This window comes from Rousettus aegyptiacus, unplaced genomic scaffold (genome assembly GCF_014176215.1).
Source record: "Rousettus aegyptiacus isolate mRouAeg1 unplaced genomic scaffold, mRouAeg1.p scaffold_m13_p_8, whole genome shotgun sequence".
Lineage (NCBI taxonomy): Eukaryota > Metazoa > Chordata > Mammalia > Chiroptera > Pteropodidae > Rousettus > Rousettus aegyptiacus.
In genome coordinates, this window is record NW_023416311.1 from 32567921 (window position 1) to 32584840 (window position 16920).

General features: G+C 35.6%; 1 protein-coding gene across 1 annotated transcript in view; it reads right to left on the reverse strand.

The window, feature by feature from the left end:
• Positions 1–16920, reverse strand: part of LMNB1 (lamin B1) — a 44691-nt gene that overhangs the window by 20084 nt on the left and 7687 nt on the right. Inside the window, exons 2-4 of the mRNA XM_016121939.2 lie at positions 4282–4438; positions 3537–3662; positions 265–435 (exon numbers count right to left, since the gene is read on the reverse strand). Coding sequence (XP_015977425.2) covers positions 265–435; positions 3537–3662; positions 4282–4438 — 454 coding nt within the window. The remainder of the gene's footprint in view (positions 1–264; positions 436–3536; positions 3663–4281; positions 4439–16920) is intronic.

Consider the following 16920-nt stretch of genomic DNA (forward strand, 5'->3'; position numbering starts at 1 on the left):
AGTATGATATGACATGAATGATCAATGGTACAAAGATAAACCCTTAGCTCAGATAAAATTAGAATAACCCTACTTTCTTTGAATAGTTTCTAGTAACATTTACTTTATAGACATCTGCTTTTTAAAAAATCAATTTTATATTTTCTTGGAGACTAGGGGAATTCATGTAACAAAACTGGAATGCAAACATCAGCTCATGTTCCTCAGGATGACTCTGAAATAATGGCTAAGAGTTTAAATCAGTCCTCAGAAGAGGCCACTCACTTTGGCATGGTAAGTCTGTTCCAACTCCTCCTTGTACAGCTTGACTTGGGCATCATGTTGCTCTCTCATCTCATGAAGGGCCTGAGCCAGCTTGTACTCGTACTCGATCTGACGCCCAGAATCCACCTCTACCAAGCGAGTTTCATGCTTCCTTCTGGTCTCATTAATCTCCTAGAAAAAAATTAATATGAAACCAAATTACTTATTATAGCTGCACTGGTATAAGTCTGAGTGACATCAGAGCCATTTCAAGCTTTACACACCAATTTCCTCATGTCTATCCTAGGGTAGGCATGTGAATAGACACTTTTTTGCATTTGTTTTCAAATGAGAAGACTTTTGAAATGAAACCAATGACAGAAATAGCAGTATCTCAAGCGTGGGAATTTTTTGTTTCTTTTTAGTGGCAAGGCTATTTATTTTTCTGACGGCAAGCAATGGCCTGGAAGACTTACTAAAGTACCACACAATCATGGATAAATATGTATATCTCAAGCCCTGGGAATTTTTTGTTTCTTTTTAGTGGTAAGGCTATTTATTTTTCTGACGGCAAGGAATGTCCTGGAAGACTTACTAAAGTACCACGCAATCATGGATAAATATGTACACTGAATAGTAATTGTTTTTTATAAACTATTGTACTGACAAGCCTGAAGATGTCTCTGAAAAAAATCCACGTGAAAAATTAACCTTGTTGGGACAACGTCAACTAGGAGACTTATGTATAATAAAACTATTTTCTTTAACATACTAAGATGCAATAGTAGGCATAGCAAGCTAATTTACATGACTTATTTTAAGAACTGGTGCTAAGGTATCAATATCAATTGATATAGAATTTTATTAACGGTATTACTTTACTATCTCAAGTACATATGACAATCTACTACAAAAAATAGAAATATAGCCAGAATCCTTTGCTTTATGTTTTAAGGAACTATCCAAAACTAGAATGGCTAGGAACACAAGTCCAAGAATAAAATTTCCTTTCAAGCTTCCAGCTGTCTTTCTGTAATGGCAAAAATTAAAGAGGCCACCAGAGGGAGATATAACCCACTGAAGATCTTGTTTCTGTATCATCTTACTGCATGTGTTCTTTCTATGCCTTTCCTCATCTTTCAGTTCTTTGCAGAGGAAAATGCACTTGACAGAATTAGAAAACTGGGTTCAAATTCAAGTTCTCATATTAACCTCTTAGGGCTCACAGCTATTTAACAAAGTGAAAAACATGCAAATGAAAGATTTTAGTTCAACAAATGTTGAGCACCTACTAGTAATTTTGCCCTTTGTCTACCTCCCTTCTTCCTCCTGGTTTTCTCCTTCCTTTTCGTGCCCCTTTAACTGTTGCTAATAAGGAACATAGGTATATTTATTGAGTAGAATTATATCTTCCATGGTAAAATGTATGTATTTTAAATTAATTCTCAATAAAAGCAAAAGTCAAACCTCTAAAGATGCTACCCATACACTCTAAAAATATTAAATTACTTTTTTATTGATGCCACTTTTCACTTATTATTTTATGTAGAGTCAATGACTTAGGAAAAAAAAAAAAACAAGCCCTACTCGTTGCGTAAAGATGCAGGAGTCCACACACAACATGCTTGTACGCAAAATCTAGAGAACAAAATAAACGAACAGGCAAAACAGAAACAGACTTATAGCTAGAAAAAAATGATGGTCACCTGAGGGGGACTGGGGAGAGTGGGTGAAAAGGTGAAGGGATTAAAAAGTAAAAATTGGTAGTTACCAAATCGTCAAGGAGATGTCGAGTGTAGCATAGGAAATAAAGTCACTAATATATAACTGTAGTGTCAGGTGGGGACTAGTGGGGGAAATCATTTTATAAAAATTACATAAATTTACCTAACCACTATGCTGTACACCTGAAACTAATATAATACGTAATGCCAACTATAATTGAAAAATAAAAATTAAAAAGAAAACTAAACAGTGATAGAACAATTTTAACAAAATTAAAATGTTGACAATATAAAAATATCTCCATTTACAAAGTAAAACTGTAGTTAACAATTATATGACAGCAATTACTATAGTTTACAAAGAGCTTTTACACACAATATTCCACTCTAATCCTCACACCACTCCTTAAAGAAAAAAACAGCAGGTTTGGTATTTCATTTTTAAATAAGAAAACAACTTGAGAGTTTTCCAAAGTGTGACTGCTTGTCCAGTGAGTGCACTTGGCACCGATACCTATTTTAATATTATATTACTATAAAAATGGTCAGATTTCTATTATTTTTTCTCCATTTAAAAAAATTTAACTTATACAAAAAGTTCCTATTTTAAAATCATTGCTAGTCGCTGTTTTCAAAATTATATTACTTCTAAACGCATTTAAGTATTTAAATGCAAGTTCTCCCCAAAGGGTTAATTTCAACCCTCTTCAATTTTGAGAAATATACATTCCCCTTCAATTTTATTACCTATTTTTGGGCAACAGTTGCTGCCTTCAACTCCTAAGGTTTGATCACAGATGTTGAGGCTTGTAAATGATATTTTAAAATATACATATATAACTATAAATGCTGCAAGTAGCCAGCCTTCGAGATGTACCTCAAAGGTCGCTGCCTCCTGGTATTCACACCCTTGTGTAAAATCTCCACACTGTATCATGGTTGGTATAGTACAGCAATGGTGTGGTGTGATGGACAGTGATGGCATATCCCTTAAGGGATTAGTTTACAGAAGATAATGAGACTTCTGTCTTGCTCTCTCTCTTTCTCTCTCTCTATCACTTACTCTTGGGAGAAGCCATATTGTGGGCAGCCCTATGGAGAAGCCCATACTAAACTAGCACTCCCTGACAGCAGCAGCCTGTGAATGAGCTCAGCAGCAGTCCCTCCAGCCCAGATTGAAAGCCTGACTATAACCTCATGAGAGACCCTGAAACATAACTATTAGGTTAAGCAACTCTCAGATTCCTGGCCTTCAAAAACCATGAGATAATAAAGGTCTGCGGTTTTAAGCTGCTAAATTTTGGAGTAATGTGTCAGGCGGAAATAGATAACTAACACAAATGCTCATACAGATTGACAGTAATTAACTGCTGTGACCAACCCTTTATAAATCAGATGAAGTAATAAAATCACGTGTTTAACCTAATGGCTTGAATTCTTATATGTAGCCTTTTAGCAGCAGTACCTTGAATGATTTACCAACGAAATTGCTCCCAATTTTTATATCTATGGTTATAAGTTTTAGGGGATCCCTCCATTCCTCAAAAAAGTAAAATTATACATAGTTACCTCCTCATACATGTTTTTACGAAACTCCAAATCTTCAGTCAAACTCTGACAGCGATTCTCCAAATCCACTTTAAGTAAAGTTTCATCAGCTAATTGCTTTTTGGCAGCGGTTAAGGAGGCTTCCAACTAACATAAGGAAAAAGAATTGATGAAAATTATATGGCAATCATTTAATAATGAATTTAACTGATACCTACAGATTGAATCAAATCAAATATTACAACTTCTATATATTTACAAATATATGAGAGCCCCTCATTATAACCTTTAACAGAACTGGTGTTCAATCGCTGGTCCCACCCTCAGAGTGCCACATCGAAACACCTCTCAAATTTGCTAAGTGGCAACAGGGAATGAACAGTTACATTTCAAAACTCAAACCAATGATTTTAGCCACTGCTTTCATTTTTTCCTGTGTGTACAGCACCAATATGACACCTACTCTCTTCCTACCTCACATTTTGGTACAATAAATGAACAGGCTTTGAGAGCAAGAAACAGAATGAGCATTAGCACAACAGAGAGTAAGAAGTGCAGCAACAAGATATGCATAATCAAGATACAATGAAGAGTGAAGGCACTTTGTATGTTAGCTACCTCAAGACTATCTTTCAGATAAGCCATTTAAAAAAAAAACTAATAAAATTTTTAAAATCTAACTTTTAAAACCAATCAAGCAGTTAGGGCAGGTAAGGCAATTAAACTGCCAACTATGGTTCAACAGCAGCGTTTACCTTAAACTCACCTGGGCAATCTGATCCTTCATATCCTCCAGTTCTCCCTCTAAACTTTTTTTGTCACCAAGTGCAGTGGCCAGAGCTGCATCTTTAGAATTCAGTGCTGCTTCATATTCTCGAAGCTTAATCTGAGCTCCATTAAGATCAGATTCTTTTTTAGCATAACTGTAAAACATTTGAAAAAGTGCAAGACATTGGATTATACCCTTGACCTGAATCCTTCTCCCTCCCTGCTTAATGGGGAAACAAAAGAGGCAGTTTAATAAAGGCTACCATAATCTGCATAAAATTAGATAAGCAATTCAGGAGCATTATAGCTAGTTTTTTGTGGATAACATCTTTCTCATTCGATGATTTCCTTTCCTTGATTACTAATGACTACAGGTCACAGAAGTCCATAGGATCAATGTACCAGAATCCTGGTTGTCTCTGAGCGAGAACATGTCCTCCTTGTTCTATAAAGAGGCACTACGTTTCAGTAAGACATTTTTAAAGAAATGAGTATTTATTATTTTAAAATACAATAAATATTATAAACCAAGATGTACAGGAGACAAAACTCAAGATATAAAACATATGAGATTAAATAAATGAAAAGTTATTTTAAAAGGTATTTTTATAACATCACACAGAAACTCCCTTGATATTATAAGAACTGATCCTGAGCTTGCAAGCACTTTCCACTGCTTAGATAAAAGGTGATTTTAAGATTTTCCTAACTATAAATAAGGTGTCCCTAAAAATTTGAAGAAAAATTAATTACTTTAGTTTATATTAACTACTCAAAAATAAGGTCCAAATTGAGGTTTTTCTTCTAAATATCACTTTTTATTAAACGGAGCTCTACATTGTAAAATTAAGGTTCCTCTGGATATATTTTGTCAAATATTTATATTTTAAAGAACAGTATTTTTTATCCAAGTAATTCTATTATTAGTGACATCAAAAAAGCCTTAATAATATCAAAATTCTCAATACCTGCTCTTAATTAAAACTGCAATTGTACAAGAGTATGTTTACTACTAATGTCTGAAGTGGGCTAAAAGAGGAATTTTTAATTTATAGAAATAAAAAAAAACTGTGATATTAAAAAAAAATATGAAGAAAAAATCTGTCCAAAGGATAAGCAAATGTAATTTGAAGAGAAGATCTAATACTATTCATGTTTACTCTTTTGGTATCATTAAAAAAAAATCTCAGCGGTCATATCAATAATTTTTTTCTCAAGTCCTGTATTTTTAAAAACCACAAGATGGCAGCCTTTCACTGAAGATTTGTTTAGGTGGAGAGGAAAATTAACTGTTAAAAAAAAAAGATACCATATGGTCATTAATTTACAACAAACATGTTTGTTCCAACAAGTGCTGGGTCCTAAGTCTGATAACTGCATAGAACAGAGCTAATGCCTGTGGAGGAGCCACTACATAAATGACCAGAGCTGGGAAGGGATACATATAATACGCATATAATATAAGTAAGATTTTTTATTGAGTATTACATAATATTTACAAAAGCCAGACTCAAAATTTCTTACTTAACAATTATAAAAACTTCTACTATAGCACTGTCAAATATTTAAGTCTCAGATCATAATGTGGTGCTTCTCAATGCTGAGCCCCCGGGCAGGAGAGTGAAACTATGCTTCCCAGAAACCAAAATGGCCCTCCAAAGATACTGAATTTAAAAAAAGAAGAAAAAAAAAAAAATCACACCAACTTCACAGGCTATTGCATGTTTTGTGTGTCTGATTTGAGTGATTTAGTGGATAGTAATATATGTACGCGGTTCCAAATTCAGAATGTTAAACTACAGGTGAAAGATACTGTGCAACATCTTGAGTACAGGAAATACGAGAAGCTAAATATTAAGATGGTGAACCTAAATGGCTAGAATATGGTGATTTATTAAGCGAAAATCAAGACTAGTTAAGACAAGAAGTGGTGGACTAACGGGAATGAGTAGGACATACGATTTATTTGTGGACCCTTGAGCCACCCAATGGTACCAAGTGAAATTTGATGTCAAGTTCTTAGTCACTTATACCACTGTTATTCTGTAAAATACATATATTGTTCCATTACAAATTCTTTCTTAGAGCTGTAACTTTCACATTACTGAACGAATTAGGCAGATACAAATCAGAAGTTGGACATGTGCTTAAAACTGCAATTAAAAGCTAGCCTTACATGCCCTGGCTCAGGAGGGAAAAGGAGGAGAGTGGAACACAACGGCTGCATCTTACATTACACTATCGTACAAACCCACTAGTGCATGTCCTTGGCCACCTCGAGACCGAGAACTCTTTGAGGGCAAAGGTCATGACCTACTATTCCTTTATCTTCTACATAGACAACTTGTAGATAATGACTGTTTTGTTAACTGTTAAAAAAAAAAAAACTCTCCCATATATTCCCCCCAAAAAACCCATTCTGCTTTTTTTACGCTACGTAAAACATGTCTTTTCCTAGGAAAAAAGTTTGTGACACTTTTATAATTTCTAAAAGTCACATTCCTAGATGTCTTCTCTTATTACCTGCCAATTTCCTAGGCTGGATAGATCATGAAAAACTTCTTAAGATGACACTAAAATGGGTTTTACATGCCACATGAGCTGCCAATCCCAAAAGGCCATGCAGCAACTTAACATCCTGAACATAATCTGGTCATAGTTTTCTAACCATATTATCATTTTTCATTCATTACATACAATACAGGAAGTCCTGGTCTAACTATCAGACCATGGTCAAAGTGCAGAAACCTGCAGAACTGACATGCTAAAACATACACACGTGAATTGGCTGCAGCTCTCTCCTAAGCTCATAGTAACATCTGACAATGCCCAGGAGCAAAGAGCAACTTAGACGGGAACCTAAAGTCACCAGAAGCTATCATCACTCAAAGAGTTGGTGGGCACTGTTTTTTGACTATTTTTCCTAACTGGATTTGTTCAGTGTTACTGACCAGCCTAAGCTATTCCTACCTCCAGATCAGGAGACCCTCCTGTGTTTTCATTTAAATTCAACATGTGATTCTAACGCTAGAAATATGCACAGTGCTGAATATAAGTTAAAAAAACATACCCACTTACTGCAGATGTTTACAGAAGAACCCAAACTCCAACTGCAGCCAGAAAAAAATGTTTTATAAAATGTAGTTGATACTCCATCCTAATTAAGAATGTTCTCCTTTAATAAAATTAGCTTTCATTTCAAGTAAGTTTGAATTTCACCAGTCATAATAAGCAACCGGGCCTTGACAAATATCTGGCCATTGGGGGGTGGGAGGGAACCTCCAATCAGTTGGAAAGGACAGATTTAGATTGCTTTTAACATTATTCTATAGAGTGACTCAGAATAATAGATACAGTTCATTAATACAGTATGGATATACTTTCCCAACAGAATCTAGGAACATTAACCATCTGGGACCAACCTACCCTTCTCCTGAAGCCTGTAGGACTAACCTGAATGCATCCGGTTACTCACCACTCTCTTAATTACTCCTGACCTGACTTCCTACCACCAGCAAGCCATACCATGGTACTTTATTGCTTTACTCATCTTGGTTTTTTCAACCCACCAGCTTCTTGGCCTTGACTTGTTTGGGGATCATCATCTCAAATCTCACTTCTGCATTGAATTACTTAGCTAAGGAACTCGGCAAACTTGATGTCTGCTCAAACTTTGCTTGGCCTCTGCACTACTCTTTCCATTTGGATAACTCAAATCTCCCACACCCTGAGTAGCCTTCATTTCTCCAGGTGTATTCTATTCCAGACTAGCCCTGATAAAGAAGTGGAGATAAAAAAATGCACCTAATTACAGAATCGATGAATGCTCAAAGGAAGTCCTAGGGGAAATACATCATTAATAGGTAATAACTAGAGAAGCTTATTTTAAATAAAGTCAAACTGCAGATACAACATAGAAAATCACTTAAGACCTTCTTGTGTGAAACAGAAATCAAGAAGTAAACTTAAGGGACAAATACTTAGAACATAATCTGAAACTCTATCCAGAAGTTTTAATTCCTTAGGCTTTGCCAAATTATTGCCCTTCGATTAACATTTCCTCAAACAGCTTATATCACACAGGTCAATTTACACCACAAATGCTCAGCTGAATCAACTGTCTAGTTTGGCCAGTAACACAACCACAAAAGAAATCCTTCAGTTCAGCCTGTGTAAAACACCAACAATGTAGCTATACCCATGCCAGAATCTGCTTTCCTTCTTTTACAAGTGCCATAATTTTCACTATTTTCTCAAGTACCTCTGTCCTTGATCTTTGATTTTCATATACAGTAATATAGGTACAAAGAGTTATATTAAGTAATTCAAAATATGAGAACCAAATTATAGATGGTCACTTAGTCCATGGAATTATTAATTACACGCCTAGAAAAAAGGCATGCAAAGTTAGTTTCTAGCTATTAAATGTCACTTCCATGAAGTTTACCAAGGATAATTATACTGCATATATATCAGAATGGACAAAGACAAGAATGTGTTCAATAAATGCTTGCTAAATAAATAAAATCTGTTGGAGATATGTGTTCTTATGTAACAATCCATCCAAGGTATAATACTGACAGATTTAATATAGACTTTTAAAAGCTACACATTTGAAATAAACTAGACAAAAAAAAAATTAGATAACACAACAGAAAACATTCTGTATTTGTTACTTCGATTTACATCCACAAAACGATTTTTAAATTCCTCAAAACAGATCCAGTCAACACAGACAGCAGGCCAATTGGGACCAGCTGTTTAAACTCTGTGTTTTAATTCACCTTAAAGTTCTTCTCAACAGCTGTCTGGTGGCAGCTGGACACCACTCAACACTAGTGTGGTTATTCAAGCGACTGTCAGATAATCCAGCTTCTGAGAGGCTCTCTTCAAACTCAGAGTTCAGAATCAACATGCCCTTTATATCTAGCGATAGACCAGACTTTTAGAGAAAAAAATAAACTTTATTTTTGAAACTTATTAAAGGTTATTAATATTCCCACACAAAAACCTTCTGTCCTAAAATAATCCATTTCATAAAATTATAGACTCAAACTGCATATTAAATGTGTTCCCTCAATATTCATTCACCAGCTTCAATACTGTCCTCAAATTATTTTCCCCTCCAAAGGGAGAAGGTATGTGATCTACAATATTTCTACTGAGGAAAAAAACTTCTCTGTGATTAAGATAAATGTAATTTAATACACAAAATATCCAGAAAGTCATGCAACCACAATTCTTGTTAAGAAGTATTTCCTCTCCCATAAGCAAAAAGACTATGATGCTTTTGCATACTCAAAAGCTGCAACGCCTAATTTTTGGTGGCGATAAAAGTCTGCCACACATTAAATAAATTGAGCCATCAACAAGTTAGCAACAACCCAATTAAAAAGAGGCAAACCCTAATTGAAATCAGATTAAAATCAGGAAAAATACTAAGACTGGACCACAGAACCATTTTTTTTAACAACAACAACAAATCACTCACATAAATAGGCACGAGTTGAGAATGGACACTTACAGCTTTAAGTCCTAGTAAAAAATGGCTTATTCTCCATCAAAAAAAAAAAAAACTTAAAATAAATGAATTCAGTAAAGTTGCAGGATACAAAATATATAAAAATCTGTGACATTTCTATAAACTAATTACTATCAAAAAGAGAAATTAAGATAACTATAATTGCAGCAAAAGGAATAAATGTAACCAAGGAGGTGAAAGATCTGTACACTGAAAACCATAAGACACTGATGAAAGAAACTGAAGCTGGAGTTATCACACTCCCTAATTTCAAACTATACTACAAAGCTGTAGCAACCAAAACAGTATGGTATTAGAACAAAAACAGATACAGACTAATTAAACAGAATTGAGAACTCAGAAATAAATTCACATCCATGGATGCAAATTAGGCCCTTTAACTAAAGCATCCATAAGTAATATGAAAGAAGTGTCATGGGGCCACCTTCTCTGTCCTTGTGCAATTTTTCCACTAACAAGCAAGACCCTTAAAATCTGCAGTTTGTCTGTCCTTATGTCCATACTACATTACAGTAACTTTATAGTAAGTTTTGAAATCAAGAATTGAGCTCTCCACAATCCCATCTGATCTCGGAAGTTAAGCTGGGTCGGGCCTGGTTAGTACTTGGATGGGAGACCACCTAGGAAGACCAGGTGCTGTAAGCGTGAAAAATAAAAAATAAGGGATTGTAAAATGACAAGGTCCTTGCAATCTCTGAGAACAATCAAGGGTTGCCTTGCCTTTAAAAAAAAAAAAATTGAGTACTCCAATTTTGAATTTTCTTCTTTGTCAAGGTTTCTTTGGCTATTGAGTATCATGCATTTCCATACATATTTTAGGGTTAGCCTATCAATTTCTGCAAAAATAAAAGATAACTGATTTTGATAGTTTGCACTGAATCTGTAAGTCAACTTGGGAAGAACTGCCATCTTAATATTAAGTCCTTCAATTGATAAACATGAAACATTTTTACACTTTAGGTATTCTTTAAATTCTCACAATGTTTTGTAATTTTCAGTGTATAAGTCTTGCACTGCACTTCCTCCGTTTAGCTTATTCCTAAGCATTTCATTCTCTGATGCTGTTGAAAATGTTTTCTTTATTTCATCTTTGGACTGGCTGTTCATTGCTAGTGTACAGGAATACAACTGAGTTTTATATATTGCTCTCATATCCTGAACCTTACATAACTTGTTTATTAGCTCTCCAGAGTTTTTTGCTTTTTACAGATTCCTTAATACTTAACTATTTACAAGATTACATGATCTGCAAACAGAGACAGTTTTACTTCTTCCTTTCCAATCCAAATGTGTTATTTCTTTTTCTTGCCTAACTGCCCTGGCTAGAACCTCCTACACAATGTTGAATAAAAATGGTGAGTGGGCATGACATCCTTGTCTTATTCTTGATCTCAGAGAGAAAGCAGACAGTCTTTACCATTAAGCACGACATTATTCATAGGTTTTTTTCATAAATACCCTTTATCAGGTTAAGAAGTTCCTTTTTATCTTTCATTTGAAAATGTTTATTATGAAAGAGTGGTGTATTTTGTCATATGCTTTTTCTGCATCTGTTGAGATGGTCGTAGGGTTTTTGTACTTTTGTACTTTCATTCTATTAATATACTACATTGTTGACTTTCAAAGACTGAACCAATTTTGCATTCCCAGGACAAAGTCCACTTGGTGATGACATACAATACTTTTACTTATTAGTGGGTTTAGTCTGCTAGCAATATGTTGGGAATTTCTGCACCTATATTCATAAGGAATATTGGTCTGTGAAATTTTTCTGAAACAGCGTTCCAAAGTCCATTCTCCAGGTTGCTGGGTGCCATAAGACAGTTGTTTGTATCATAGCAGTGGCAGCTTCTTGGTCCTGAACTATAGCTATACAGTTTTCTTAAATTCGATAGTTCCAGTAGTGGCCTCGACATAAAAGCTCCCAAAGGCCCGTTTTACAGTATTCTCAGCATTGTCCCTGCCCTTCCAGCTCTTCTAATAATTTTTTATGAGCACCTACATCCCATATTGTTTTCCTTTCTGCTTAAAATACCTAGTGTTTTCCATTTCCTATACTGACTGATACAAAAACCTAAATAGAAAGACTTCTGAAAAAATAATACTGCATCCATTAAATTTAAACAATACCAGTATTCTACTAAAAAAAAAACAAAAAAAAAAACCTCAACAAGGTCAAAAAGAAGCTACTAGAAATTTAAAATAAAATAGCAAAATTGGAAGATGAAATTGAGAACATGCAGTAGAGAAAAAAAAATTTTAAGAAAATTAGAGATCAATTTGAAAGGTCCAAGATTTACATAACTGGAGTCAGAATGTAATAAAAAAGGAGAAAATGTCCATAAAATAATTTAAGAAAGTTGTAAAGAACTGAAAGCCATGAATTTGGTCCAGGCTAAAAAATTCCCACCAAATGACCAACACAATGGATGGAAAGAGAGCCACACTAAGAAACATCCTTGTGAAATTTCAGTACAGGACCAAAAAGATCCTACAAGCTTTCAATTTTCACTCATCAATACTTCTCAGCTACAAAGAAAGCCTTCACTATCATGAAGAAATATTATTTACAACTTAGAATTCTATACCAAAATTACCAATGCTTACACAATGCAACTAAACTAGAACATGTCTTCAAAAGATACTTCTTCAATAAAACAAAATAGGAAACTTCATGATTCCAAATGACTTGGTGTTTTAACAACTGCTGTATAGAGTCTTCCTACATAATTATATAAAAGTGGGAAAAAAATACTATTTTCGTAGGTAATCAAAAGGTGATACAGTAAAGAAAAACTAATAGTAAACTACTGAGTTCTGCTGGGGATTCATGTTCATATAGTCTAAGCATTTCTGCTATAACACAGTATGTTCCTGAAAACTCTTGCATTCTGCACACATCAAAAGTTAACAGCAAATGGAAAAAATAAGGTTAGAACAAACCACTCAAAACCTATGCAGTTTTGTAACCAGAGCAGTAGCAATAACATAAATAATAATTAGGAGCTCAGGAGATGACTTGGACTACCCAGGCAGTCAGTCAGTGTGGCCAGAGCTGCCTCAAGAGATGCTTAAAAATAAAAACAGCGTGGACATGCTGGTTTGCAGGGATTGAGACAACAGAGATAGGAGGGGGAGCTGTAAGAACAAAGCTGGGTTGCGACTTTCTGAAGGAGGAAAACTTGGGTGTGAGCACTCACTTTTCAATTTTTTAAAATAGAGTTAAAAACAAAGCTGAGGGCTTTCTTTCCCTCTGAATTGTCACTTGCTATTACGGCTCCCCTTTACTTTTTAAATGTAAATCAACACAACTTTCAATTATAATATCATTTCTCTATTTACCAGTCACATAGGAGCTAATTGGTATTACAGAAGCATCTGTGAACGGCACTGAATTAATACTTTAAATACCAAAAGATGATCTAAACTAAAATGTAATGTATGACCACTGGATAAGGGAACAGAATGAAAAACTCAATTTCTTATCTTCCACAGCGCAAAGTCAATAACGTCCCATGCCAACTAGATATAAATACCAAAGGAGAAGTGAAAATAGTTGAAGATAATCCTTTTCATGAGAAGCCTTGGAGAACTCTCTTTGACTCCTTAAATTATGTGTGTGTGCGTGCGCGCACACACACACTGCTAGCTAGTCATAAGTTTGCTTTTCGAGGCTCATGTTAGAGAAATCTGATAGTTGGGGAAGACTTCCCTAAGAAACGAACAGAATGAAGATCGAGGGATGAGGAGTTAACCCAATGATGAGAGAAGTCCAGAAAAAGGAAACCCCATATGCAAAGGCTTTATGTTAAGAGGGAGCATGGTGAGCGGGGCTGAATAAAGGACGTCATGGTTAGAGAGGAAAGAGCAAGATGAAGAGTGGTGTGAGATGAAACTGGAGAGTCAGGCAGGAGCCAGCTGATGCAGGGAAGAACTTTAAGGTAGGATGACCCTTACGCCCCAGAGTTTGCCCAGGACAATTTCTATTTGTGCCGGTTGTCCCAGAAAAAGTATTAATAACTCCCTCTTTCACACACAGTCATATCCCTGTTTGGATGCTGAACTATATATGGTCACCCTATGACTAGGTAACACTGAGGATTCTAGTCTGTATCCTAGAAGCTACTAAAGTATTTTAAGCAAATGTGATCATTTTTTTTAAGTACAGAATCTTAAAGGGATAAGTGTTCTGATGTCCTACCCGGTTTTGTTACATAGCATCAAGAGTAAGACTCTACTTAAAATCAGCCTTTAAGAACGTCTCTTTCCCTTCACAGCCAACATTCTTTTCACAGGATCTAAGCTCATGATCTTTCTTCCCAAACCTTCCTCGATCACAGTCAGTGGCTCTGACCCCTCTGCTCTTCACTAGCATCAAGCTCTCCCCAACACCAGTCAGTGAGTACTTTTTAGGACTTATCAAACCAAAACTATACCAGCATTCCTTAGTAAATCTCCTTATTCCATGACTCAATTCCTTCCTTACCTCTCTTGTTATTATCATTTCTAGTGTTGGTTTTCTTTCCTCTACCTAGTCCTCTTATGTAGATGTTTCCCATATTTCTGACTTTGCCCCCTCTCTTCTTTTTTCTATCCGCAAATATCACCCATGCTCCTAAAACTGTCTCTCCAATCCATGTCTCTCTTCAGAGCTCCAAACTGCCAGCTGACGTTTCCACCTGGAGTCCAACATACACCACTAACACCACTAAGCCCTGAATAAGATCTTCCAAACCTGTTCCTTCCCTATCAATCTCTGTTAAGATCAACCCTATCTCCCTAGATACCGATGCACAGAAGCAGTCGCCCTAGACTCTAGTCTCCCTAATTTCCCATGCTCAATCTCTCTTAAACCTACCTTCAGTCCTTTCCTACTGCCTGTCTCAGTTCAGAAGTTGCCTCATTACTTCCCAGGTGTCCGAACTAGTGTTTTTACCTCTACTCTTTTTATCTCCGCAGAATAGCCAGACTGATCACGTCACTCCTCTCCCTGAAATTCTTGAGGCTCTTCATTACATTAAAGTATACCCCCCTCCCACATACACAAACTTCTATACTTGTTTACATATATATGGCTTCAGTTCAATAAAGTATTTGCCATTCAATGCATCACCCACTCTTAACAGTTTTCCTTTCGACATCAACTCCCAACACTCAGCTCAGCTATCACTGACTCCCCAACTCCCCTAGGATGTCTTTCAAATTTTCGCAAGGCTCCTAGTATGCCTTAGGTGGTATTCTCTGTCTCTACATAGTTCTATGTGGCTGCTGCTATCATAGCACTTATTACATTGTATTAGTGTATCACATTTACAGTATCACAATACTCTAGTGTTTATTTTCTATCTTCCACACTAAACTATAAGCGACCTGATAACAGGGACTGAGCATCCCATTTCTCTTCCCAGCATTCTAGTTCAAGGCCTGGCACATAGTACCTGTTCCACAAATGTGCACTTAAAAATGAAAAGCACACTTCTGTCATGACAACTAAAGATTTATTTAAATTTTAACTTTCTTTTAAAATCATTATTAAAGCATGGAGTAAAGCAGAAAAGTCACTTTCTAAGAGAAAAAGTCTCTTTCAGTAATTCATCTTTACTCTTTCCTAATTAGCAAATGAAGCCCTCATTAGTATTTCAAATAGTGGCTTCATTTACTACGCTCTTCCTGACAAATTCAAAGTTACCACCCTAGGGGCTATGAACCAGCAATGTGAAAAACACACATCTAGTACCATTTCCAAAACTTAACACCCAAATGGACTTGAAAATTAACTGTCCTATGTAAGACTTCAAGTCCCAAAAATAGATAACAGTACTGTGAGCCCACTTCAGCTGGTAAACTGAATAATGCCTGCAGAACAGCACTGATGTAATAAGGATCAAATGAGACAATATATATGAAAACCCTATGACCTGCTAGAAGACAGAGCTATGACGTATTCTAGCTCTACCATTTATCTGTTAGTAATTCTATGCAAAATACTTAGCTATTCTGAACCTCAGGTTTCCTCACTCATCAACTGGGTTATCATAAGGCTTAAGAGTGTCTATAAAGCACCTAGCATTGTACCTTGCAAGCAGAATAAGCAAAAATAAATGTTAGGTCTTTTTGTCCTGTACCTTACACAAGTATTTTAATTTCTCTATGTCTCAATTTCTGTGTCTACAAAATGAGTTGGTTAGATTAAATGATCTAAGACCCCCCCCCAGCAGTAAAAGTGCTATAATTCTCTAATCAATAAATCCACATGCAGTGAAGACAAAAAATTAAAATTTTAAAGGCCCAAGTGAATAGATCAAGGAAAATCTCACTTATCATGTTCCCTACGATATAAATATCTGCAGGGGGAAAAAAAAAGGAGTTATGACTCTGATGAGAAAACTTCCTTAGATCCCCAAATGGGAACTTCAGTTAGGCTGGGTCCTATCACCCTACTGACAACTAAGGCTCATTCTCACTACCTGCATGAAATAGGCCTACGTGGATGATGACAAAATCTAAGGATCTCTAACTCAGACATATCAAAGGTGACATCACTTGGGCAAATGAAAGAACAAACCTAACAGACAGTGCAGAGGAAAAAGACTCAGTAGCATTATTTTTACAGTGCTTTATTTTTCACTTTGTATCTTCACTTCCTTGAATCTGGGTACACCAAAAGATTACCTAGTCTAATACCCTAGGTTAAATAAACAACTCCAAAAGATATCTTGCTCTACCAAACATCCTTTGAAAGCAAGGGAAGGAAGTGTCATGACGGTTTAATTACTTAGGACCTGCTTCCTAGACTTTAAACAGCAATTTTAGGGATTTCATCCTTCCAGTTCTTCCCTTGAAAATTAAAATATATTTAACATGAAGTTTTATAGCTCTCATATTAAGGCCAGGGTGTTATTGTCAACTTGTTTCTACCAGGGCAAAATCAGGACATAAAAAATGAAAGCCCAACTAATACACAGAATAAAGGTTTTTGTTTTTTAATAAATCATCTTATGTACAAAGAAAACTCCCTAAAGCAGAAAGATTAGCATTTATTACTTTAGATTTGAAAACTGAAAAATATAAATGTTAAAACTCTGAAGATTGTTT